This window comes from Vulpes vulpes, chromosome 16 (assembly GCF_048418805.1).
Source record: "Vulpes vulpes isolate BD-2025 chromosome 16, VulVul3, whole genome shotgun sequence".
Classification (NCBI taxonomy): Eukaryota; Metazoa; Chordata; class Mammalia; order Carnivora; family Canidae; genus Vulpes; species Vulpes vulpes.
In genome coordinates this window covers 10,136,867-10,163,040 of record NC_132795.1, presented here as the reverse complement: position 1 = coordinate 10,163,040, position 26,174 = coordinate 10,136,867, and the positions used below count along the sequence as shown (strand labels likewise).

The 26,174-nt window shown below is 37.8% G+C and overlaps 1 protein-coding gene across 1 annotated transcript in view; it reads left to right on the top strand.

Moving 5' to 3' along the window:
- The window catches only part of SPAG16 (sperm associated antigen 16), a 935,138-nt gene that overhangs the window by 59,915 nt on the left and 849,049 nt on the right, over positions 1 to 26,174 (top strand). The window contains exon 9 of the mRNA XM_026002203.2: positions 4,174 to 4,283. Coding sequence (XP_025857988.2) covers positions 4,174 to 4,283 — 110 coding nt within the window. The remainder of the gene's footprint in view (positions 1 to 4,173; positions 4,284 to 26,174) is intronic.

Genomic DNA, 26,174 nt, shown 5'->3' with positions numbered 1-26,174 from the left:
ATTCTTGACATCTCTGTTAAAATTAATGGTTTACTGATAACTTCTTTATGAAATTATATTCTATTATTTGATACAATTTTAAATGAACACATTGTATATTTTTCTAAGTCACTTTGAAGATCGACCTTGTAAATTATTTTTGATTTGTGATGCTTTCAAGTGGCTTTGGTCAAAAGGAATAAATTTTGATCTGAAGAAATAGATTCTTTTAACGGCATAATCCCAACTACCTGAATAAAATGAATTCCTTAAATTCTGTCCTGAATGATTTTATGATCTTTATAAATATGCATTCTAGTGTTCGATATGGAACTTGAGTTCTTCTTCCCCAGCTTCTGTTGTTAGCATCTGGCTGTGTTGGGTCAGACTCTGTCACTTCTCTGATTGCCTGATCAACTTGGAACCTTACGTAGCCAGGAACACTAATTTGAGGAGAAGTTGCTTTATTAGTTAACTGGTCGTCTCTTATAAATACTGCCATGCTTCACAATAATTTGCATATATTTAAATACCCTCCTCCATTTGCTTATTTTAGTTTAAGTTTTAAAAATTTTGTTTGTCTACCTGTCATCCATCTATAAATCTATCCATTTATTTTGGGCAGAGGTTGGTATGGCAGTAGAGATTCTTAAAATTAAGTATTATACACTGTGTAGTTGAGGAACAATGAATTGATTACCATTTACTCTGAACTTTGGGAAAAAATTATTAATTGTTATTCAATCTAGATTTAGAGAGTAAGACAAAAGTTGAACTGATTTGGAGTAATCAAGTAATTTTAAATATACCATATTTTTTATTATCAAAGTGATATGCCTATTTTAGAAATTTTCAAAATGACAATCCTTATTTTTAAAATTATTCATAATTGTACTACCCAGAGAGGATAGTATTACCACTTCAGTACTGAACTTTCTCACTTGAAGAAGGTTTTTAATTCTACATTTTATTTTTATATTATATGTAGAATGATAGAAAAATTCCTGGGAGAAACTATGAAATAGTGAACTATTATTGATTAGATATTTGAAGTGACAACTTTGTATTATTTTTCTTTTTTTGTTATGAAATATAATATATATCAAATAGGACACTATACAGAAAGTACTTTAATATATATTAATGAGATAAAACCATTTTTTGTACAAATTAATTTCAAAAAATTTATGAATATGCCAATTATGATGTGTTTGCGTTGGTTATTAACTTATATTATTTTGGTTTCCTATAAGGTTGCAATTTGAATGCAAAAATGTCTATTTCCAAAGCAAGTTATAAAGATGTATAATTATATTTAAATGCATCTTATAACTTATGATAGAAAATTATGAATTCAGGAGAAACAGCTAGAAATTAGAAGTGTTAAATGGAGTGTAAAACAACCGTGAAAACCAACTTCAGAGGTTCATAAAGGAAAGATGTCATATACAGTAAAGCAAAGTATTCTATAAGGTTTTTAGCTTAATAAATTGCTGCTTTTTAAATTGGATATTTTGTTGCTGTTCAAAATTGCATTACAAGATGTCAGTTTCCTATGACTATATGGAGTATATGGCTAGGTTAGAAAGTAAAATTAAAGTAAAAATAAAGTAAATTTAAAGCAAAGCCTCTCTCCCTTTACCCCTATTTGCCTTTTTCCGAATTACAATGAGATATATAGTTGATCCCATTTTGGTTTATGTGTGTCCTGATCTCTTAGATCTTTTCTGTTTAGCTTTCTGGGCCAAATTGTGGATAATTTCTTTAAAACCTTTTTTCAGTTAAATTCTCTTTTCAGCTGGGTTTATCCATAAAAGAGTTAGTGACTGGCACAGTGTAGGTCCCTACATATTTATTTTGTTAAATGAATATATTCGTGCATTTTTGCTGTTTAATGAGGGGCCTGAACGTATTCAGTTAACATTGGTTGAATTGAGTGCATACATGAAGGAGTTGTTGAACGGGTGAAATATAGCACTGGAGGTACAATAAATAAATTTTTATAAGTGAAAATGTGTTTATTTGATGTTTATTTCTCTTAAGAAATCATACTTTCCTTAAGATATTGCCTGTGCCCACGTAAAATCTGGGAAACTGCACCCCACCCATCAGTAATACAGGCTTGTCATTAATAAGCCCTGGGCGTGAGAAAGTGAAAGATGCTATGATAGAGACATGGAATTTGCTAGGATATTACTAAACATTAAGAAGCAATGTGTGGAATTTTAGAAATATATGCATGTAACCATGAATGTGACACAGACTTTAATGTCTGAGCCTCTTATTTGTTCTACAAATCTTTGTGTAAAAGAGATGTTTATCTGATGAAGAGTGGAAATCACATTTATATTTGCTACATGGAGAAATAGTTTAGAAGTGTTATTTCTCAGCTAATTCTACATGCATTATGCAGTGTTTATTTTTTTATTATTCATTTATGATAGTCACACAGAGAGAGAGAGAGAGAGAGAGAGAGAGAGGCAGAGACGCAGGCAGAGGGAGAAGCAGGCTCCATTCACCGGGAGCCCAACGTCAGACTCGATCCTGGGTCTCCAGGAAGCACCCTGGGCCAAAGGCAGGTGCTAAACCGCTGCGCCACCCAGGGATCCCTGCAGGGTTTATTCTCATTTTGGTTCCAAGTGTTCAGCGTTTTCCTAAAATCATGATTAACTATGAACATTTCTTTTTGTTGTGGAACAACTACATATACTTATAAACCAAAACCTTTTTGGTTTTTGACTTTCATTTGTTATCCATAACATTTTGTTTGTTTGCTTCTTGATTTTTTTTCTCTTATGAAGTGGTGCTTAGTAACATTTCATATGCTACCTGAATCTGCACATGTTCTTAGAATTATCTGCTGCAATCCTGAATTTCTCTCTCTACTGTTTTTTCATTACTTCCCTGTAGATATTACTATATATATATTCTCCTTATATATAAAAAGGAGAACAAACGGTAGTGACCTTGACAGGATTATTGACAAAATTTTATGAAATATACATGCAAATTGTTTAGAACAGTGGCTGTTACGTAGTAAAAGCTCAATGAGGCATAAATGCTAGTTATTATTATTTTAAATTATTATCAGGATGTCACTGTTGGTTGTTGAAAAGGAATATAAAATAGAAGAGAACTGGCAGTGAAAATTTTTCCGTAATGTCAGTGAGCTGTAATTGTTGCCTTACCCCCTCACATATTTCCCAAATGCTGTGGGGCTCTAACTTTTAGCACCACTCAGGGTGGACAGGCAGTCGGGATACCCAAGTGTTTGAAGTCTTTTAAGTACCTTCCTGTAGAACTGTGTTATTCAATATTCTGTTTTTATGTTATTTTTGGAAGTTTTCTCCTTTGTCTGAAACTTATACTGAATAGGAAAAGTCAGGTCAGAGAAAATCTAAATGCTGGCTATGTGCTTCCTTGCCTTTACTACCTCAGAATTTTTTGGGAGCCTTGGCTCATCCAGATATTTTTGTGTTTGTCTTTTGCCTATTTTAAATCTAGTGTTATAATTTAGAACATTTAGTTATTTCTCTTAAGAGTTAATTTTTATAAGTTTATAAGTTATTTACAGTTCGTTTCCTGTTTAGAAAATATAGGGAGAAATTATGTATACCTAAATAGGCATATGTATATGGAAAAGTGTGTAAAAGAAAGAGTCTTCCCCTGTCACTTTTATTTTTCCCTCGGGTGGTTTTATTAGGACTGTCCTTTATGTCCATGAGAGTTTGGAGAGTAATGTTACAATTTCATTGGAATATTATCTAATGTTTTCTATTTTTCTCAACATTGAGAATAATATTTTATTTAATACAATATTCTTTTAAAAATATGTTATTTATTATCCACTTTGGGAAATTTTGTCATTGCTTACCATTCTCTCCTTTGACCCTCTTCAACTTTACTTGTGCCCATAAATCTCATGACAGAAATTTGGATATAATGTAATTGGAGATTGGCTCCTATGCTCTCTAACTGGCTCATCATGCCATTTTACTGACCTTGCAGTAATGACATCCTATATTTTGGGGAAATGAATTTGATACTTCACTAAAACATTTTGGTGGTATTTTAATATTTTTGGTTTAATACTTTAAAAACATGTGTATCATGATTTTGGCTTTCATATTTTTGGTTAAAATTAATTGTAGATAAACAGTATAGATACTAAGAATAAATTCTGTTATCTTGTAGTTGGTCCTAACTCTGAAAAAGAAAATGCACCAGAAGGTCCTACTCAGAAAGGTCTTCGTGAAGCCAGGGAAAAAATCCAATGTAAAACAAAGGTAAAAGATAATACAAAGGTATGACTTTTTTTGTTCTTGTTTCCATCTCAGATTTTCAGATCCATGAATTCTTATGGTATTTTACTGGAAGAGTTATTTAGAGGTTATATATTCCAAGATCCTTGGTTTATAGGTAAAATTGGAGGTCCTCAAATGTTGCTAATATGAGGGATATATGCTTATTGGTGGTAGAGACAACTCAGTGAATCAGTCTGTCACCTACTGCAACCTAATCCCAAGCATCTGTGCTCACCTACTCAGTTTTCTGCTTACTCTATCCAAAAGAAGTAACTCCCACATCATCCCTTATTTCTTTTCTCATAGTATAACTTTAAACTTTTCGTAGTTTTCCTTAAAACTAGAATGTAAGAATTATGCCCCATTTAAGACTTGCCTTATATCTGAGTACCTTTGCTTTGCAATCAGGCTGATGATTAAAAACTTCTGTAATGATTAAAGAAAAATGGTATTAAAATGCCTGGTGAGAGATTTAAAAAACCATATAAGAAAGAAAGGAAGAAAGAAAAAAAGAAAAAAGAAAAAAGAAAGAAAAGAGAAATAAAGAAAAACACATAAACCTGTAAGGGGTTTAATTTCTTTTTATGAAAATTGCATGAAAGTCTAGCTGAGGTAATAAATTTTCTTACAGAGTACATAGTTGTTAACTTTGAGTTCTAAAATATCTGACATTTATTTATAAACAAAAATACTTAGAATTATAATATTGTTAGCAGTAGTAATTTTATATAAGAACAATAGATTTTTATGAATTAAAATAGTGTAATAATTCTTTTATTTAGCTAATCCTATAAATAAAGTTTTTTTCCTCAAAGGTATGCGCTGGAATCCAGTATTATATATAATATTGAGTAAACTACAGACTAAACAATTTTAGGTTATGCTTAGACTCTGGTAATCACTTTGTAATATTCAGATTAGTATTTTACTGTTTCAGATTAGTATTTTACTGATATTTGGGGTAGATCTTTTCTCATCAGCCTGCCTTTAGCTTCTCTATGACAGCAACCTCCCATCAGGATGGATCTTCCCTTTTTGCCACCATAAAGCTTTCCCTCTTCTCTACCTGCTTTTGAGTCTTCACCAAATGCAAGCAATGGTGGTGGATGACACTCTTGCTGTCAATAAGTAGTTCATGTTCTCATTGGGAACTGAGGTTATTAGTTGAGGGAACATATAAAGCACCTCAAATAAAGAAAAAAAATCAGAATTAAGGATTTTCAGTTTGATGCTGTGATTGTTATCAGGAACATTTTCATCGTCTAGTGGCATAGGTGTTCTCTTTAATGTAGTAAGTCATACTGAGGAATGATTTGTTGATTAATTCACTAAGTGCTTATGGCGTATAAGACTCCACATTAGTAATGGAAGGTTGGCTCTTTGTGTGGCAAAAAGCTACTAAAATATAGGACAAATTAGATATTTGTGCATAGTATATTCTTTTTCAGTGCATTAAAATATTTATCATAATACAACATGATAGAAAAATTGGGGCCCACGAAAGTGCTGAAGTCCAGAACAAAGTGAATTCCTCCCCCTTTCACCAAATAATCATTTTTACTAATATTTCTCTTTTAATTGTTTTCCCTACAAGTTTGTACCCTTTGACCAATATCTCCCCAATGTCCCCACCCTCCAGCTTCTGGTAGCCACCATTCTACTCTTCATGTCTATGAGTTTTTGCGTTTTTAGATTCACATATATAAATGATATCATACAGTATTTGTTTTTCTCTGACTTGTTTCATTCAGCATAATATTCTCAAGGCCTATCTGTGTTGTTACAAATGGCAGAATGTCCTTCTCATAGCTGAATTTTAATCCATTGTGTGTGTATGTATATGTATATATATAGCTAATCTAGTGTGTGTGTGTGTGTGTGTGTGTGTGTGTGTGTGTACACATCACATCTTGTTCATTCATCCATTGACAGATTCTTGTTTCTATATCTTGGCTATTATGAATAATGCTGTGATTAACAGGGAGTACAGATATCTTTTGGAGATCATCTTTTCATTTACTTTTGATATATATTCAGAAATAGAATTTCTAGAGCATATAGTAGTGCTATTTTTATTTTTTTTGAGGAATTCTCATACTATTTTCCATAGTGGTTGTCTCATAGTCTTCTTGATGAGAGCCATTGTAACAGGTGTGAGATGATATTGCACATTGGTTTTGATCTCCATTTTCCTGATGATTAATGATGTTAAGAATCTCTTCATGTACCTGTTGACTATTTATTTGTATGTGTTCTTTGGAAAAATATGTATTTCATTCCTTTTCCCATATTTTAATTGGATTTTTTGGTTACTAAGCTGTGTGAGTAATTATATAGTTAGATACTTATCCCTTATCAGATATGTGGCTTGCAAATATTTCCTTCTATTCCATAGATTGCCTTTTCATTTTGTTGATTGTTACTGGTGTTGTGCAGAGGCTTTTTTTGGATTGGATGTAGTATCACTTGATTTTTGCTTTTGTTTCTTGTGCTTTTGCTGTCATATCCAAAAAATCAGTAACAAGACCAATGTCAAGAAGTTTTTCTTATATTTTCTCTAGGAGTTTTATGGTTTCAGGTCTGATGTTTAATTGGTGTTGAGTTGGCTTTTGTGAATGGTGTAAGATGGGTGTAAAATTTCATTTTTCTGTATATGGTTATCTAGTTTTTTTTAAAGAGTTTATTTATTCATAGAGACACACACACAGAGAGGCAGAGACACAGGCAGAGACACAGGCAGAGGGAGAAGCAGGCCCCTCACAGGAAGCCTGACATGGGACTCGATCCCAGGTCTCCAGGATCACACCCCAGGCTGCAGGTGGCCCTAAACCACTGCGCCATCGGGGCTGCCCTGGTTATCTAGTTTTCTTAAAACTATTTATTGTCCTTTCCCCATTGAATATTCTTGGCTCCCTTGTCAAATGCTAGTTGTGTATATGGGAGTTTCTTTCTGCATTCTCTACTCCATTCTTTTGGTCTATGTCTGTTTTTATATCATTACTATATTATTTTAATTACTGTTGCTTTGTAGTATAGTTTGAAATAAGTGTGGTACTTCCTCCAGATTTGTTCTCTTTTCTTGTAATTGCCTTGGCTCTTTGGGATGTTTTTCAGTTTCATACAAATTTTAGGATTTTCTATTTCTGTGAGAACTGCTTTTGGAATTTTGATAGAGGTTACATTGAATCTATAGATAGCTTTGAGCAGAACGGACATTTTGATAATATTAATTATATTCAATACATAGGCACAGAATATCTGTTTGTGTCTTCTTCAGTTTCTTTCATCAGTGTCTTACAGCTTTCTTTTTACAGATCTTTCACTTCTTTGGTTAAACTTATTCCTAAGTATTTTAGTATTTGATGCTATTGTGAATGGGATTACATTCTTTATTTCTTTTTCAGGGATTTTAATGTTTGTAGAAACTCACCAATTTTTTAAAAAGATTTTATTTATTCATGAGGGACACAGGCAGAGACATAGGAAGAGGGAGAAGCAGGCTCCCTGTGGGACTCCATCACAGGACCCTGGGATCACAACCTGAGCCAAAGGGTAGACGTTTGACTACTGAGAGACTCAGGTGTCCCCAAACATACCAATTTTTATATTTTGATTTATTTTCTGAAACTTTACTGAACTTGTTGATTATTTTCAACAGTTTCTTGGTTGAGTATTTAGTATTTTTATATATGAGATCATATCATCTGCAAAGAAGGTAATTTTATTTTCCTTTTTTATTTGAATGCTTTTAATTTCCCATTTATTTTTTGCCCATGGGACAATGTCATCTTTTCAATATGAAAAAAGGAGCAAGTACGACATAAAAACAGAAAGTTGAATAGTATGATACCAAGGGCAAGAAGGAAAAGGCAAAAGCAAAAGGAAAAGAAGCAATGTTGCCAAAAGACAGAGAGTCTCCTGTCCCCTCTCCTTTGAGAAATGACTTAAATATTTAGATAGTGGTACACACTTTCCATATAAATACAGCAGGGTTGGTATTTTGAGGGGAGTAAGAAAAATTCAGGATGGGGAAGGCCTTTCTAGAGGCTAGTCTCTTCCTACTCTTGCCCAGTCTTCTTTGATCAGTGAAGGAAATAATCTATTTGGATGCTTTTTATATCTTTATCTTGCTTGATTGTTCCAGCTAGAACTGTTGAATAAGAGTGGTGCAAATGGGCACCTTTGCCTTCTTCCTTATCTCAGAAGAAAAGCTTTCAAGCTTTCACAGTTTAGTATGATGTTAGATGTTGGTTTCTTCCACATGGCCTTTACTGTGTTGAGGTATATCCCTTTTCTACTCAGTTTATTAATGTTTTTTTTTTTTATGAAAGGATGTGGAGGTTAGATGCTTTTCTTGCATCTTTTAAGATGATCATATGATTTTTTTAATCTTTCATTCTATTTATATGGTATCACATTTGTTGATCATATTGTTGAACTGTCTTTGTATCCTGGGGATAAATCCCACTTGATCATGGTATATGATTCTTTAAGTGTATTGTTGAATTCAGTTTGCTAGCATTTTATTTGAGATATTTGCATCTTTCTTCATCAAGGATATTGGTGTCTAGTTTTTGAAGTATTCTGTCCTAGTTTTGGTAGAAGGGTAATGTCTGGCCTCATAAGATAAGTTTAGAAGTATACCATCCTCTTCAGTTTTTTGGAAGAGTTTGAGAAGGATTGGCATTACTTTTTCTTTAAATGTTTGATAGAATTCATCATTGGAACCATCTGGTCCTGACCTTTTCTGTTAGGAGGTTTTTGATTACTGATTCAAAAATAGGAGGTTTTTGATTACTGATTCAAAAATCCCCATTTTTTATTTGTCTGTTCAGATTTTCCATTTCCATATGATTCGGTCTTGGTAGGTTGTATATTTATTGGGATTTATCCATTTCTTCTAGGTTATCCAATTTTTTGGCGTGTAATTATGCATTGCAGTCTCTTATGATCCTGTGTATTTCTGTGCTCAGTTAAATATCACCTCTTTCTATTTCTTATTTTTTTGAGTTTTTGCCTTAGTTGAGCTAAGGGTTTGCCAATTTTATCTTTTCAAAAAAACCCACTGTTAATTTTCATCTTTTTTGTTGTTTTTATGGTCTGTATTTCATTTATTTTTTTTCTTTGATCCTACTAATTTCTTCCTTCTGCTAATTTTGGGCTTAATTTTTCCTCTTTCTTCTAGTTCTTTGAGGTATAAAGTTAGCTTGATAACTTGAGATCATTCTTTTTTCTTAATAAGTGTATTTGCCACTATAAACTGCTTTTACAGCATCCCATAGTTTTTTTTTTTTTTTGGTGGTTTCATTTTTTTTTTTAATTAATTTTTATTGGTGTTCAATTTACCAACATACAGAAAAACACCCAGTGCTCATCCCGTCAAGTGTCCACCTCAGTGCCCGTCACCCATTCCCCTCCAACACCCGCCCTCCTCCCCCCTTCCACCACCCCTAGTTCGTTTCCCCGAGTTAGGAGTCATCAGGAAGACAGAACATAAAGACTCCCATAGTTTTTTGTGTGTTGTTTCCATTTTCATTTTTTTGAAGAATTATTTTTTATTTCACTTTTTTAAAAGATTTTTTTTGGGGGGGAGAGAGCACACACACATGAATTGGGTCATATAGAGAGGGTGAAGCCGACTCCCCAGAGAGAGAGCCTGACCTGGGCCTTGGTTCTAGGACCCTGGGATCATGATCTGAGCTGAAGTCAGATGCTTAACTGACTGAGTCACCCAGGTGCTTCTGTTTCACTTTTGATTTCTTCTTCAACCCATTGGGTTGTTCAGAAGAGCATTTAGTCTGTTTTTGGCTCAGGTCATGATCCCAGAGTCCTGGGATCAAGCCCCACATCTGACTCCCTGGTTAGTGGGGAGTCTGCTTCTGCCATTGCCCCTCCCCTCCACTCATGCACTCTCTCTGGCTTGCTTTCTCTCTCTCTCTCTCCCTCTCAAATAAATAAATAAAATCTTTAATAAAAAAATGTGATTCGAGGGAGGGGCAAGATGGCGGCAGAGCAGGGTCTCCAAGTCACTTGTCCTCAACAAATTACCTAGAAAACCATCCAATCATCCTGAAAATCTACGAATTCGGCCTGAGATTTAAAGAGAGACCAGCTGGAACGCAACAGTGAGAAGAGTTCGCGCTTCTATCAAGGTAGGAAGACGGGAAAAAGAAATAAACAAAAGGCCTCCAAGGGGGAGGGGCCCCGCGAGGAGCCGGGCTGAGGCCGGGGCGAGTGTCCCCAGGACAGGAGAGCCCCGTCCCGGAGGAGCAGGAGCTGCACCGACCTTCCCCGCGGAAAGGCCTCCCGGGGAATTGGAGCAGGATCCCCAGAAAGGCGGGGATGCCCTCGGGCTCCCTGGGACAGTAACAGAGGAACTGCGCCCCGGGAGATGCGCCGAGCTCCCTAAGGGCTGCAGCGCTCGGCGGGACCCGGAGCAGCTCGGAGGGGCTTGGGCGGCGGCTCCGCGGAGGGGGCTGCGCGGCTCCGGGAACAGCTCGGAGGGGCTTGGGCGGCGGCTCCGCGGAGGGGGCTGCGCGGCTCCGGGAACAGCTCAGCGGCGGCGGCTCGGGCGGAGGAAGAAGTTCCGCGGAGGGGGCGGCGCGGCTCCGGGAACAGCTCGGAGGGGCTCGGGCGGCGGCTCCGCGGAGGGGGCTGCGCGGCTCCGGGAACAGCTCGGCGGCAGCGGCTCGGGCGGAGGAAGAAGCTCCGCGGAGGGGGCGGCGCAACTCCGGGAACAGCTCCGAGGGGCTCGGGCGGCGGCTCCGCGGAGGGGGCTACGGGGCGGGAGCGCGAATCCAACAGCGCAGGCCCCGGAGCACAGGGCGCCGGGACACAGCCCAGGATCCGGCCTCCCCCGGGACAGGCAGAGGCCGGGAGGGCCCAGGACAGCAAGGACGCTCCTGCCTGGAGCTGAGCAGATCAGCGGCCCCGCCCGGGAGCCCCCAGGCCCTGCAGACGGAGAGACCCGGAGCTACTGCGGGAGCTGACCCCAGGGTCCCAGAGCTGCCCCCGCCACTGTGGCTTCCTCCCGGGGCCTCACGGGGTGAACAACCCCCACTGAGCCCTGCACCAGGCAGGGGCAGAGCAGCTCCCCCAAGTGCTAACACCTGAGAGCACAGCAGGCCCCTCCCCCAGAAGACCAGCGAGACGGACCAGTTCCAAGGGAAGTCAAGGGACTTAAAGTATACAGAATCGGAAGATACTCCCCATGGTTTTTGCTTTTGGTTTGTTTTGTTTTTGTTTTTGGTTTTTTTTTTGTGTTTTTTTTTTATTTGTTTTGTTTTGTGCTTTTTTTTTTTTTCTTTCTTTATTCTTGATTTCTGATTGCTTACCCCGCCCCACCCCCCCTTTTTTTTCTTTTATCTCCTTTCTTTCTTTTTCTTTCTTTTTCTTCTCTTTTTCCCCCTTTTTTTTCCTCTTTCTCTTTTTTCTTTTTCTCTTTTCTTTCCTTCTCTCTCTTTTTCTCCTTTTCCCAATACAACTTGTTTTTGGCCACTCTGCACTGAGCAAAATGACTAGAAGGAAAACCTCACCTCAAAAAAAAGAATCAGAAACAGCCCACTCTCCCACAGAGTTACAAAATATGGATTACAATTCAATGTCAGAAAGCCAATTCAGAAGCACTATTTTACAGCTACTGGTGGCTCTAGAAAAAACCATAAAGGACTCAAGAGACTTCATGACTGCAGAATTTAGATCCAATCAGACAGAAATTAAAAATCAATTAAATGAGATGCAATCCAAGCTAGAAGTCCTAACGATGAGGCTTGACGAGGTGGAAGAAGGAGTGAGTGACATAGAAGACAAGTTGATGGCAAAGAGGGAAACTGAGGAAAAAAGAGACAAGCAATTAAAAGACCATGAGGATAGATTAAGGGAAATAAATGACAGCCTGAGGAAGAAAAACCTACGTTTAATTGGGGTTCCTGAGGGTGCCAAAAGGGCCAGAGGGCCAGAATATGTATTTGAACAAATCCTAGCTGAAAACTTTCCGAATCTGGGAAGGGAAACAGGCATTCAGATCCAGGAAATAGAGAGATCCCCCCCTAAAATCAACAAAAACCATTCAACACCTCGACATTTAATAGTGAAGCTTGCAAATTCCAAAGATAAGGAGAAAATCCTTAAAGCAGCAAGAGAAAAAAAGTCCCTGACTTTTATGGGGAGGAATATTAGGGTAACAGCAGACCTCTCCACAGAGACCTGGCAGGCCAGAAAGGGCTGGCAGGATATATTCAGGGTCCTAAATGAAAAGAACATGCAACCAAGAATACTTTATCCAGCAAGGCTTTCATTCAAAATGGAAGGAGAGATAAAGAGCTTCCAAGACAGACAGCAACTGAAAGAATATGTAACCTCCAAACCAGCTCTGCAAGAAATTTTAAGGGGGACTCTTAAAATTCCCCTTTAAGAAGAAGTTCAGTGGAACAATCCACAAAAACAAGGACTGAATAGATATGATGACACTAAACTCATATCTATCAGTAGTAACTCTGAACGTGAACGGGCTTAATGACCCCATCAAAAGGCACAGGGTTTCAGACTGGATAAAAAAGCAGGACCCATCTATTTGCTGTCTACAAGAACTCATTTTAGACAGAAGGACACCTACAACCTGAAAACAAGAGGTTGGAGAACCATTTACTATTCAAATGGTCCTCAAAAGAAAGCAGGGGTTGCCATCCTTATATCAGATAAATTAAAATTTACCCCAAAGACTATAGTGAGAGATCAAGAGGGACACTATCTCATACTCAAAGGATCTATCCAACAAGAGGACTTAACAATCCTCAATATATATGCCCCGAATGTGGGAGCTGCCAAATATTTAAACCAATTAATAAACAAACTGAAGAAATACCTTGATAATAATACACTTATACTTGGTGACTTCAATCTAGCTCTTTCTACCCTGGATAGGTCTTCTAAGCACAACATCTCCAAAGAAACGAAAGCTTTAAATGATACACTGGACCAGATGGATTTCACAGATATCTACAGAACTTTACATCCAAGCTCAACTGAATACACATTCTTCTCAAGTGCACATGGAACTTTCTCCAGAATAGACCACATACTGGGTCACAAATCGGGTCTGAACCGATACCAAAAGATCGGGATAGTCCCCTGTATATTCTCAGACCATAATGCCTTGAAATTAGAACTTAATCACGACAAGAAGTATGGAAGGACCACAAACACGTGGAGGTTAAGGACCATCCTGCTAAAAGATGAAAAGGTCAACCAGGAAATTAAGGAAGAATTAAAAAGATTCATGGAAACTAATGAGAATGAAGATACAACCGTTCAAAATCTTTGGGATGCAGCAAAAGCAGTACTGAGGGGGAAATACATCGCAATACAAGCATCCATTCAAAAACTGGAAAGATCTCAAATTCAAAAGCTCACCTTACACATAAAGGAACTAGAGAAAAAGCAACAAATAGACCCCACCCCCAGCAGAAGAAGACAGTTAATTAAAATTCGAGCAGAACTCAATGATATCGAGACCAAAAGAACTGTGGAACAGATCAACAGAACCAGGAGTTGGTTCTTTGAAAGAATTAATAAGATAGATAAACCATTAGCCAACCTTATTAAAAAGAAGATAGAGAAGACTCAAATTAATAAAATCATGAATGAGAAAGGAGAGATCACTACCAACACCAAGGAAATACAAACGATTTTAAAAACATATTATGAACAGCTGTACGCCAATAAATTAGGAAATCTAGAAGAAATGGGCGCATTCCTGGAAAGCCACAAACTACCAAAACTGGAGCAGGAAGAAATAGAAAACCTGAACAGGCCAATAACCAGGGAGGAAATTGAAGCAGTCATCAAAAACCTCCCAAGACACAAGAGTCCAGGGCCAGATGGCTTCCCAGGGGAATTCTATCAAACGTTTAAAGAAGAAATCATACCTATTCTACTAAAGCTGTTTGGAAAGATAGAAAGAGATGGAGTACTTCCAAATTCGTTCTACGAGGCCAGCATCACCTTAATTCCGAAACCAGACAAAGACCCCACCAAAAAGGAGAATTACAGACCAATATTCCTGATGAACATGGATGCAAAAATTCTCAACAAGATACTAGCCAATAGGATCCAACAACACATTAAGAAAATTATTCACCATGACCAAGTAGGATTTATCCCTGGGACACAAGGCTGGTTCAACACTCGTAAAACAATCAATGTGATTCATCATATCAGCAAGAGAAAAACCAAGAACCATATGATCCTCTCATTAGATGCAGAGAAAGCATTTGACAAAATACAGCATCCATTCCTGATCAAAACCCTTCAGAGTGTTGGGATAGAGGGAACTTTCCTCGACATCTTAAAAGCCATCTACGAAAAGCCCACAGCAAATATCATTCTCAATGGGGAAGCACTGGGAGCCTTTCCCCTAAGATCAGGAACAAGACAGGGATGTCCACTCTCACCACTGCTGTTCAACATAGTTCTGGAAGTCCTCGCCTCAGCAATCAGACAACAAAAAGACATTAAAGGCATTCAAATTGGCAAAGAAAAAGTCAAACTCTCCCTCTTCGCCGATGACATGATACTCTACATAGAAAACCCAAAAGCCTCCACCCCAAGATTGCTAGAACTCATACAGCAATTTGGTAGCGTGGCAGGATACAAAATCAATGCCCAGAAATCAATGGCATTTCTATACACTAACAATGAGACTGAAGAAAGAGAAATTAAGGACTCAATCCCATTTACAATTGCACCCAAAAGCATAAGATACCTAGGAATAAACCTAACCAAAGAGGTAAAAGATCTATACCCTAAAAACTATAGAACACTTCTGAAAGAAATTGAGGAAGACACAAAGAGATGGAAAAATATTCCATGCTCATGGATTGGCAGAATTAATATTGTAAAAATGTCAATGTTACCCAGGGCAATTTACACGTTTAATGCAATCCCTATCAAAATACCATGGACTTTCTTCAGAGAGTTAGAACAAATTATTTTAAGATTTGTGTGGAATCAGAAAAGACCCCGTATAGCCAGGGGAATTTTAAAAAAGAAAACCATAGCTGGGGGCATCACAATGCCAGATTTCAGGTTGTACTACAAAGCTGTGGTCATCAAGACAGTGTGGTACTGGCACAAAAACAGACACATAGATCAATGGAACAGAATAGAGAACCCAGAAATGGACCCTGAAATGTATGGTCATCTAATATTCGATAAAGGAGGAAAGACTATCCATTGGAAGAAAGACAGTCTCTTCAATAAATGGTGCTGGGAAAATTGGACATCCACATGCAGAAGAATGAAACTGGACCACTCTCTTTCACCATACACAAAGATAAACTCAAAATGGATGAGAGATCTAAATGTGAGACAAGAGTCCATCAAAATCCTAGAGGAGAACACAGGCAACACCCTTTTTGAACTTGGCCACAGTAATTTCTTGCAAGATACATCCACAAAGGCAAAAGAAACAAAAGCAAAAATGAACTATTGGGACTTCATCAAGATAAGAAGCTTTTGCACAGCAAAGGATACAGTCAACAAAACTAAAAGACAACCTACAGAATGGGAGAAGATATTTGCAAATGACGTATCAGATAAAGGGCTAGTTTCCAAAATCTATAAAGAACTTATTAAACTCAACACCAAAGAAACAAACAATCCAATCATGAAATGGGCAAAAGACATGAAGAGAAATCTCACAGAGGAAGACATGGACATGGCCAACAAGCACATGAGAAAATGCTCTGCATCACTTGCCATCAGGGAAATACAAATCAAAACCACAATGAGATACCACCTCACACCAGTGAGAATGGGGAAAATTAACAAGGCAGGAAACAACAAATGTTGGAGAGGATGCGGAGAAAAGGGAACCCTCTTACACTGTTGGTGGGAATGTGAACTGGTGCAGCCACTCTGGAAAACTGTGTGGAGGTTCCTCAAAGAGTTAAAAATAGACCTGCCCTACGACCCAGCAATTGCACTGTTGGGGATTTACCCCAAAGATTCAGATGCAATGAAACGTCGGGACACCTTCACCCCGAGATTTCTATCAGCAATGGCCACAATAGCCAAACTGTGGAAGGAGCCTCGGTGTCCATCGAAAGATGAATGGATGGGGATCCCTGGGTGGCGCAGCGGTTTGGCGCCTGCCTTTGGCCCAGGGCGCGATCCTGGAGACCCGGGATCGAATCCCACGTCGGGCTCCCGGTGCATGGAGCCTGTTTCTCCCTCTGCCTGTGTCTCTGCCTCTCTCTCTCTCTGTATGACTATCATAAAAAAAAAAAAAAAAAAAAAAAAAAAAAAAAGAAAGATGAATGGATAAAGAAGATGTGGTTTTTGTATACAATGGAATATTACTCAGCAATTAGAAACGACAAATACCCACCATTTGCTTCAACGTGGATGGAACTGGAGGGTATTATGCTGAGTGAAATAAGTCAGTCGGAGAAGGACAAACAGTGTATGTTCTCATTCATTTGGGGAATATGAATAATAGTGAAAGGGAATATAAAGGAAGGGAGAAGAAATGTTGGGAAATATCAGGAAGGGAGACAGAACATAAAGACTCCTAACTCGGGGAAACGAACTAGGGGTGGTGGAGGGGGAGGAGGGCGGGTGTTGGAGGGGAATGGGTGACGGGCACTGAGGTGGACACTTGACGGGATGAGCACTGGGTGTTTTTCTGTATGTTGGTAAATTGAACACCAATAAAAATTAATTAAAAAAAAATGTGATTCAAGTCTGATGTTTTCTTGTTGATTTTCTGTCTGGATGATCTATCCATTGAAGAAAGTGAAATATTGAAGCCTCTTATTGTGGTCTACTTATCCCTTAAAATCTGTTGATTTTTGCTTAATATGTTTTAGTGCTTTGATGCTCTGTGTATACATATTTGCAATTGTTCTATCTTCTTGATGAACTGATCTTTTTAGCACTGTATAATGGCCATCTCTGTCTCTTGATACTATTTTTGGCTTAAATTCTATTTTGTCGGGCAGCCCCAGTGGCGCAGCGGTTTGGCCCCGCCTGCAGCCTGAGGTGTGGTCATGGAGACCCGGGATCGAGTCCCACGTTGGGCTCCCTGCATGGAGCCTGCTTCTCCCTGTGTCTCCCTGCCTGTGTCTCTTTGCCTCTCTCTCTCTGTGTCTATGAATAAATAAATAAAATCTTTTAAAAAAATTCTATTTTGTCTGATATCATTATATCCTTGCTTTCTTTTGGGTTCCACTTACGTATAATATCTTTTTCCATCCCTTTACTCTGAGCCTATGGGTATCCTTAAAGCTGAGGTGAGCCTCTGGGTCTTGTTTCTTTATCCATTGACTCACTATATATCTTTTGATTGAAGTATTCAGTCAATTTACATTTGGAGTAATTATTGATATATAAGGACTTACTAATGTCTCCCAACTAATTGCTTTTTGGCTATTTTGTAATTTTATTGTTCCCTTTTCCTTTCTTGCTGGCTACCTTTGTGAATTGGTGATTTTCTATGATGGCATTCTCTGATTCCTTTATCTTTATCTCTTGTGAATCTACTGTAAGTTTTTGCTTTGTGGTTACCATGAGGCCCACATAAAAATGCAATAGGTATAATAGTCTATTTTATGTTGATAGTGACTTAACTTTGATTACAGAAAAAACCTTTACCCTTTTACCTCCCACCCCTTTATATTTTAATGACATAGTTTACATCTTTTTATATTATGTATTTGTTAAGAAATTATAGTAGCTATAGTTATTTTTAATGCTCTTTTCCTTTCACTTTTATAATACAGTTAACTGGTTACCATATCATCATATTACAGAATTAGAGTTTTCTAAATCTGACTTATATTTGTCTTTAGCAGTGTGTTATGTATTTTGACAAGTTTTTATGTTCCTAATTAGTGTCTTTTTATTTCTGCTTGAAGAACTCCTTTCAGAATTTATTAGCCACAGTTAGTGGTGATGAACTCCCTTAGCTTTTATTTGTTTGCTAAAGTATTCCCATTTCTGAAAGGTAGCTGGATAGAATGTTTTTGGCTGGCAGTTTGTTTTTTGCAGAACTTTTACTGTATGATTCCACTTTCAATTCTATAAGATTTCTGCTAAGAAATCCGCTTATAGCCTAAAGAGGTGCCTTTGTAGTTGTAATATTATTTCCTTTTGCTACTTTTAGGATTCTTTGTCTTTGATTTTTGACAGTTTCATTATAATGTATCTTAAAGAAGACTATTTTGAATTGAAATAATGAGGTAATCTATTAGCTTCGTGAACTTGAATGGGCATGTTTCTCCCCAGGGTTGGAAAGTTCTTAGCTGTTATTTCTTTAAATAAACTTTCTGGCCCCTTCTCCCACTCTTTTTCTGGAACTCCAATAATTCTAATATTGGTTCTTTTAATGGCATTCCGTAGGTCATGTGTACTTTCTTCACTCTTGTTCATTCTTTTCTCTTTGTTCTTCTCTTACTGGGTTATTTAAATATTCCTATCTTTTAACTCATCTATTCTTTCTTCTGTTTGGTGTATTCTGATGTTGATGTTCTCTATTGAATTTTTCATTTCATTCATTGAATTCTTCACTCCAGAATTTCTGTTTGGTACTTTTCTGTTTCTTACTGTGTTAAATTTCATTTCTGTTTATGTGTTCATTCTAACTTTTGTTGAATTTTCTCTGTTTCTCGAGCTCATTGAATTTCCTCAGAATAGCTATTTTGTATTCTTTATTGGGCAAATTGCAGATCTCAGTATCTTTGGATTTGTTTACTGGAAGAGTCTAGTGCTCTTTTGGTGATGTCATGTTTTCTTCATTCTTTGTGTTCCTTGAAGTTTTGCATTACTGTTTTCACATTTGAAATAGCAGTCACTTCCTTCAGTCTTCACTAGTTGCATTCAGGTTGCAGATGCGTTTTAGTGTATTTCAAAGAAGTAAGCCTTTGGAATACAATCATAAAATCAACTTTATTTATGTAACCTGCAGTTCTTTAAACTACTTAGTGGAGGTGATTCCTCCCTTCTCTCTGGGTGAAAATTTAGTGCAGTCTTCATTGACATTCTTAATTTTATGTTGACTTTAGATTGCAAAATATAGCCTCACATCAGTAATTAAAGTTATGTAGCTTTGTGTAATATCAAAGCTCCACATATTATATGAATTAAGTCTCTCATTTTCCAGCTGGGACTTTCTTTGGTCTAGATACTTTCAGAGCAGGAGAGGCGGTGGTAGTAGTGGTATATGGTCCTTTCTATTTCTTTTCCATTTCTTCCAATTTGTTAATTGGCATGGTTGAAATTGGAAGAGGGAGGGACTGTAGAGGAATAAAAAGTTATCATTTGACTCAGGCCACCCTATGATGGTTTAGGGTTCTTTGTATCTGGAAGATATGGAAATCTTTTGCTCTCCTGGGCACTATCATGAGTTCTTCCAACTCCTCTAAGGAACTTCCTTTCCAGTGCTTCCCTTTAGGCCAGCTTCCATATCTATACCCCTAGTGGTACACTTTATAGTTTCTTTCTACTTGGGTCTCTTTTCCCTGCCAGGCTACCCTTACATATTTTTAAAAACCAATTTTAGGACGATATTCCTACTAGTGTCACATTATGGCCCCTGGGTTTCATTCCTATATTATCCATTGTTATGAGGGGCTTGCATTATTTCCCCTTAGTAAGCTCTTTACCTTGCTGTTGTGGACTGCACATTTGGCATGGATTTGTTGTGCTTTCCAGCTGCAAAGAACAAACATTCAGCTCCCAACAGGCCCTGCTAGTGTCCCTTGCACTGGGTTTGCAAATATGATATTCTTGCCCTTTGCCCCTCTTGGAGGAGGGGTAGGACACACATGAGGGATTTCCCTAAAGAAATACTTCTCACTCTCCATCCTCTTAACCCTCCTCTATTTTTAAAGTGTGTAAAAGGTTGAAAAGAGTCAACTGTTTTTAGTTAAATCTTTTAAAATTTTTGCAGATGGCCTAATACTTCCATTAGACTATAGAAAATATTGTATCTTGGTGCTTTAGCGAAACTTTTAATTTAATATTCTAATTGTTCTTTTCTGTATATCTTTTAGGTATTTTAATTATTTAAAAGTTGTCAAATTTCAGCTGAACATAGCTTGATGAAGCTTTTATTTATTTGTGTCTGTTTTTCCTGTCTCATTATAACACAGAGAACCTTATAGTTTTAAGACTGGTGTTCTTCTTTAGCTCTCAGATTTTTTTTCTGTTATTTTCTCTTTCTTTCTTTCTTTCTTTCTTTCTTTCTTTCTTTCTTTCTTTCTTTCTTTCTTTCTTCTTTTTTAACATACTGAATCCATAGTTTCTTTTTGCTTTTTATGAAATTCCTAATAGATAAATTTAGACTTATAGTCAATATTTCATAAACCTTAACTTTTTGCCATATTTTCCATCTCTTTGTATATTTTGCATTCTGATACGTCTTCTTTTTTAAAGATTTTATTTATTTATTTGAGAGGAGAGAGCAAGAGAGAGAGAGCGCACACAGGGGGAAGGACAGGGACTGAGGGAGATGTGGACTCTCTGCCCAATGCAGGGCTGGATCCCAGGACCCTGTGATCATGACCTGAGCTGAAGGCAGACACTTAACCAACTGAACCACACAGGTGCCCCTCATACTGATATATCTTCTAAACTTTACCTTCTCAACTGCTTAGGAATTGGTTTATCTGATTTATTACCATCAATCCACTGAATTTGTTATTTTGATAATTCTGTTCTCCACTTCCAGGATTATTTCCTGATCTTAGGGGAAAGGCTCCCTGTGTGTCCCCATTGAGAATGATATTTGCTGTGGGATTTTCATAGATGGCTTTTAAGATACTGAGGAATGTTCCCTGTATCCCTACACTCTGAAGAGTTTTGATCAGGAATGGATGCTGTATTTTGTCAAATGCTTTCTCTGCATCTATTGAGAGGATCATATGGTTCTTGGTTTTTCTCTTGTTGGTATGATCTATCCTGTGGATTGCTTTATGAATGTTGAACCAGCCTTGCATCCTGGGGATAAATCCCACTTGGTCTTGGTGAACAATCTTCTTAATGTACTGTTGTATCCTATTGGCTAGTATCTTGTTGAGAATCTTGATATCATGAACATGACAGGGATGTCCACTCTCACCACTGCTATTCAACATAGTACTAGAAACCCCAGCCTCAGCAATCAGACAACAAAAAGAAGTAAAAGGTATTCAAATTGGCAAAGAAGTCAGACTCTCCCTCTGTAGATGACGTGATGCTATATGTAGAAAACCCAAAAGACCTCACCCCAAGATTGCTAGAACTCATACAGCAATTGGACAGTGTGGAGGATACAAAATCAATGCCCAGAAATCAGTGGCATTTCTATACACTAACAATGAAACTGAAGAAAGAGAAATAAAGAAGTCAGTCCCATTTACAATTGCACCCCAAATCACCTAAGATACCTAGGAATAAATCTAACCAAAGAGGTAAAGGATCTATACCCTAAAAACTACAGAACACTTCTGAAAGAAATTGAGGAAGACACAAGAGATGGAAAAATATTCCATGCTCAGGGATTGGAAGAATAACTATTATGAAAATGTCAATGCTACCCAGGGCAATTTACACGTTCAATGCCATCCCTATCAAAATACCATGGACTTTCTTCAGAGAGTTGGAACAAATCATCCTAAGATTTTTTTGGAATCAGAGAAGATGCCGAATAGCCAGGGGAGTATTGAAAAAGAAAACCAGAGCTGGGGGCATCACAATGCCAGATTTCAGGTTGTACTACAAAGCTGTGAACATTAAGACAGTGTGGTACTGGCACAAAAACAGATACATAGATCAATGGAACAGAATAGAGAGCCCAGAAATGGGTCCTCAACAATATGGTCAACTAATATTCGACAAAGCAGGAAAGACTATCCACTGGAAAAAGGACAGTATCTCCAATAAATGGTGTTGGGAAAACTGGACAGCCATGTGCAGAAGAATGAAACTAGACCATTCTCTTACACCAGACACAAAGATAAACTTAAAATGGATGAAAGATCTAAATGTGAGACCAAAATCCATCAAAATCCTAGAGAAGAACACAGGCAAGACCCTTTTTGAATTTGGCCACAGCAACTTCTTGCAAGATACATATAGTAAAGCAAGGGAAACAAAAGCAAAAATGAACTATTGGGGCTTCATCAAGATCAAAAGCTTCTGCACAGCAAAAGAAACAGTCAACAAAACTAAAAGACAACCTACGGAATGGGAGAAGATATTTGCAAATGACCTATCAGATAAAGGGCTAGTATCCAAGATCTATAAAGAACTTATGAAACTCAACAGCAGATAAATAAACTATCCAATCATAAAATGGGCAAAAGACATGAACAGAAATTTCACCAAAGAAGACATAGACATGGCCAACAAGCACATGAGAAAATGCTCCACATCACTTGCCATCAGGGAAATGCAAATCAAAACCACAATGAGATACCACCTCACACCAGTGAGAATGGGGAAAATTAACAAGACAGGAAACAGCAAATGTTGGAGAGGATGTGGAGAAAGGGGAACCCTCTTGCAGTGTTGGTGGGAATGTGAACTGGTGCAGCCACTCTGGAAACTGTGTGGAGGTTCTTCAAAGAGTTAAATATAGACCTGACCTATGACCCAGCAATTGCACTGCTGGGGATTTACCCCAAAGATACAGATGCAGTGAAACGCCAGGACACCTGCACCCTGATGTTTCTAGCAGCAATGTCCACAATAGCCAAACTGTGGAAGGAGCCTCGGTGTCCATCTAAAGATGAATGAATAAAGAAGATGTGGTCTATGTATACATGGAATATTCCTCAGCCATTAGAAACGACAAATACCCACCATTTGCTTTGACGTAGATGGAACTGGAGGGTATTATGCTGAGTGAAGTAAGTCATTTGGATTAGGACAAACACTATATTGTCTCATTCAGGGAATATAAAAAATAGTGAAAGGGAATGAAGGGGAATGGAGAGAAAATGAGTGGGAAATATCAGAGAGGGTGACTGAACATGAGAGACTCCTAACTCTGGGAAACGAACAAGGGGTAGTGGAAGGGAGGTGGGCGGGGGGTTGGGGTGTTAGGGTAATGGGCACTGAGGGGGGCACTGGGTGTTATGCTATATGTTGGCAAATTGAACTCCAATAAAAATATACCAAAAAATAAAAGGGAGGTGATGAATTTGTATACTTTATATAATTAAAATATTTTCTTGTGGCACTGATTTCTATCATTACCACAGGATTGTTTTGCTTGTGGTTTACTCTCTCGGTAGAGTTCACAAAGTCTAGGGCTTCCACTTCACCCTTACTACCATAGTAATATTTACTTTGTAAATCAGGGAGCCAATGAATAGATTTTACTAATTGACTAATACATTTAGTCCAGGTATACAATTAGAAACCAGGTATACAATTAGAAACCAGTCCATAAGCCTACTGGTATTACTGTGAAACAAACTTGGTTCAAAACACCATTTATAAGGAGGCTCTCATTAGCCCCTAGTTTAACTGTTGGATGTGTTTTTGTGTCCCCAGGAAAGGGCATCCATTCAAAGCTAAAGTCTATCTCTAAAAGGTCTGAGGTAAAAGACTTTCCCTTGTAAATGACTGCTGTACCTTTGGGGAAGGCTTAAAGGAAGATTTAGAGTCAGATTTTGGTTTTCTTGAATGAATCCTGTATGATATAATGAAAACATTTTTTTTTTCAGTGAAAACGAATCACTAATCACTGTATAATGCAAGAGGGGAGGGAGGGGCAAAATGGATGAAGAAGAATGGGAGATACAGGCTTCCAGTTACATAATGAATAAGTCATAGGAATAAGAGGTAAAGTATAGGGAATATAATCAATGGTATTAGTGTTGTATGGTGACAGATAATAGCTACACTTGTGGAGAGTATAGTATAACGAATTTCTTGAATCACTACATTGTGTATATTGTGTGCTAAATACACTCAAATAAAAAAAAATAAAATTTTTTTTAAAATTTAAGATTTTAAAAGTCAAAATGGAGGGGCACCTGGGTGGCTGAGTCCATTAAGTGTCTGACTATTGATTTCAGCTCAGGTCATTATCTCGGGATCCTAGGATCGCACCCTGCATCAGTCTCCCCCACTCAACAGGGAGTCTATTCAAGGACTCTCTCTCTCTCTCTCTCTCTCTCTCTCTCTCTCTCCTGCTCTCTCTTCAATAAATAAATCTTAAAAAACTCAAAATGTAAGAGGTCCCATATAATAAGTCTACTACCATATGACTGTTTCTTCATGGTAAAGCACCATAACAAGGTTCTATGTTGAATTCTGCTCTTGGCAAGCTGGACATTCAGCATCGAGAGGTAGCTGGATCAACTTCGCTTAGGGGAAGTCCCTGTTACTAAGCTTATGTATAGTTTCCATTCTTGATATGATAGCTTCTTGGTCCAAAGCGGCTGAGAGTCCAAGGAAAAAGGACAGCATTCATAGGTTAAGGCATATTTTCCACATGATTATTGAAAATCTCATCCGTAGTGGATGTCTTTTAATGAGTATACCCATTGTACACAAATTCTCGCATACTTTCCCATTTTTAAGAGGTCCAACCACTAACCATTTCTCTAGAACTTATATCAGATTTTCCAATCTAATTCTTTCTACAAATCCCTAACCAATAAACCAAACTGATAGCCACTATTGATAAATAAATAGAGATTCATTCCCCCATAGCCCATTTCTCCTTCCAGCTAATGACTGGATGACCAGATATACTGTCCAAATTTCTGTTCATAGGAAGGTTTCCCATTCACCATTGTCTTTCAGAATCTCCCTTGGCAGAACTATATTCAATGACTGTCCACTGGTACAGTCACTGAATATAGCATGCTGTGTAAGCCCATCTAGAAACCAGGCTAATTTTTTTCTTTCTCTGTTATCTGATCATGATGAAGGCCATAGATACTGTAGGATATGTGGCTTAAAATACGAATAGAAGTTTGGAATTCTAAGCTCCTTCCTCATGCATTTTACTTGTGCTTTTCTGCTTTTCTTTTCAAGCACAATTTCAATTAGAATTATTCCTTTTTAAGATGAATTGCTTCTTGCGTGCCCAGAATCATGGCTTTAAGGACAGGTAACACTCCTGGTTCATAAACAACACATGTTAACTGCTACATATACATCTTTTAGCTAATACCCTCTCCCAGTTTGCAATATTATTTTAGATTATCTTGGCCAGAGAAAGAAGCAATACCAGAGGATTTTACTTAGCATCTCCCACTATAGTACCTCTTATCCCACAGGTCAAGAACTAATGTGAAAGTTCATCAAACTACCAAATATGTCCTTTTCACTTACTTACTTGGAGACCTAGGAAATGACCACCATTTGGATTCATGAGTCCTGTCTCCCTGTGACCCAGACCTAGGCCAATACTCTATTATCTGGTCACCATATTCCTCAACTCTACTGATGAGGGGTATCGTAACATTGAAGTCCCTGAGTATCAATACCATGCTGGAACCTATGTCAATAGTCTCAACATGTTGGCATATTTCTTCTTCTCTGGTGTATAGTTACCTGAGTAAATCATTATACACTTGCTATGGTGTTGCAGGTTACTTCTTCCTGGAGACCTAGCCACTTCTTTAGTCAGTAGTTTCAGTATCTGAAAAACTGGCTAAAGTCTGGAAACCAGGTAAGATATTGTGAGTTTTATGGAGTGACTGCCCTTAGCATCCTAATAATTCATCCTTGATGTCATTTGTTACAGATTGGGAATTAGCCTTGTTGGTTTCCCATCTTCCTGGCTTTTGAGAATATTATGTTGTATTAACTATCACCCTAGGTCTCTGTGGATTAGGCTCTCCTGACAGTTACTCTGCACCTTTCCATCATTGTGCCTACTGTGCTTTT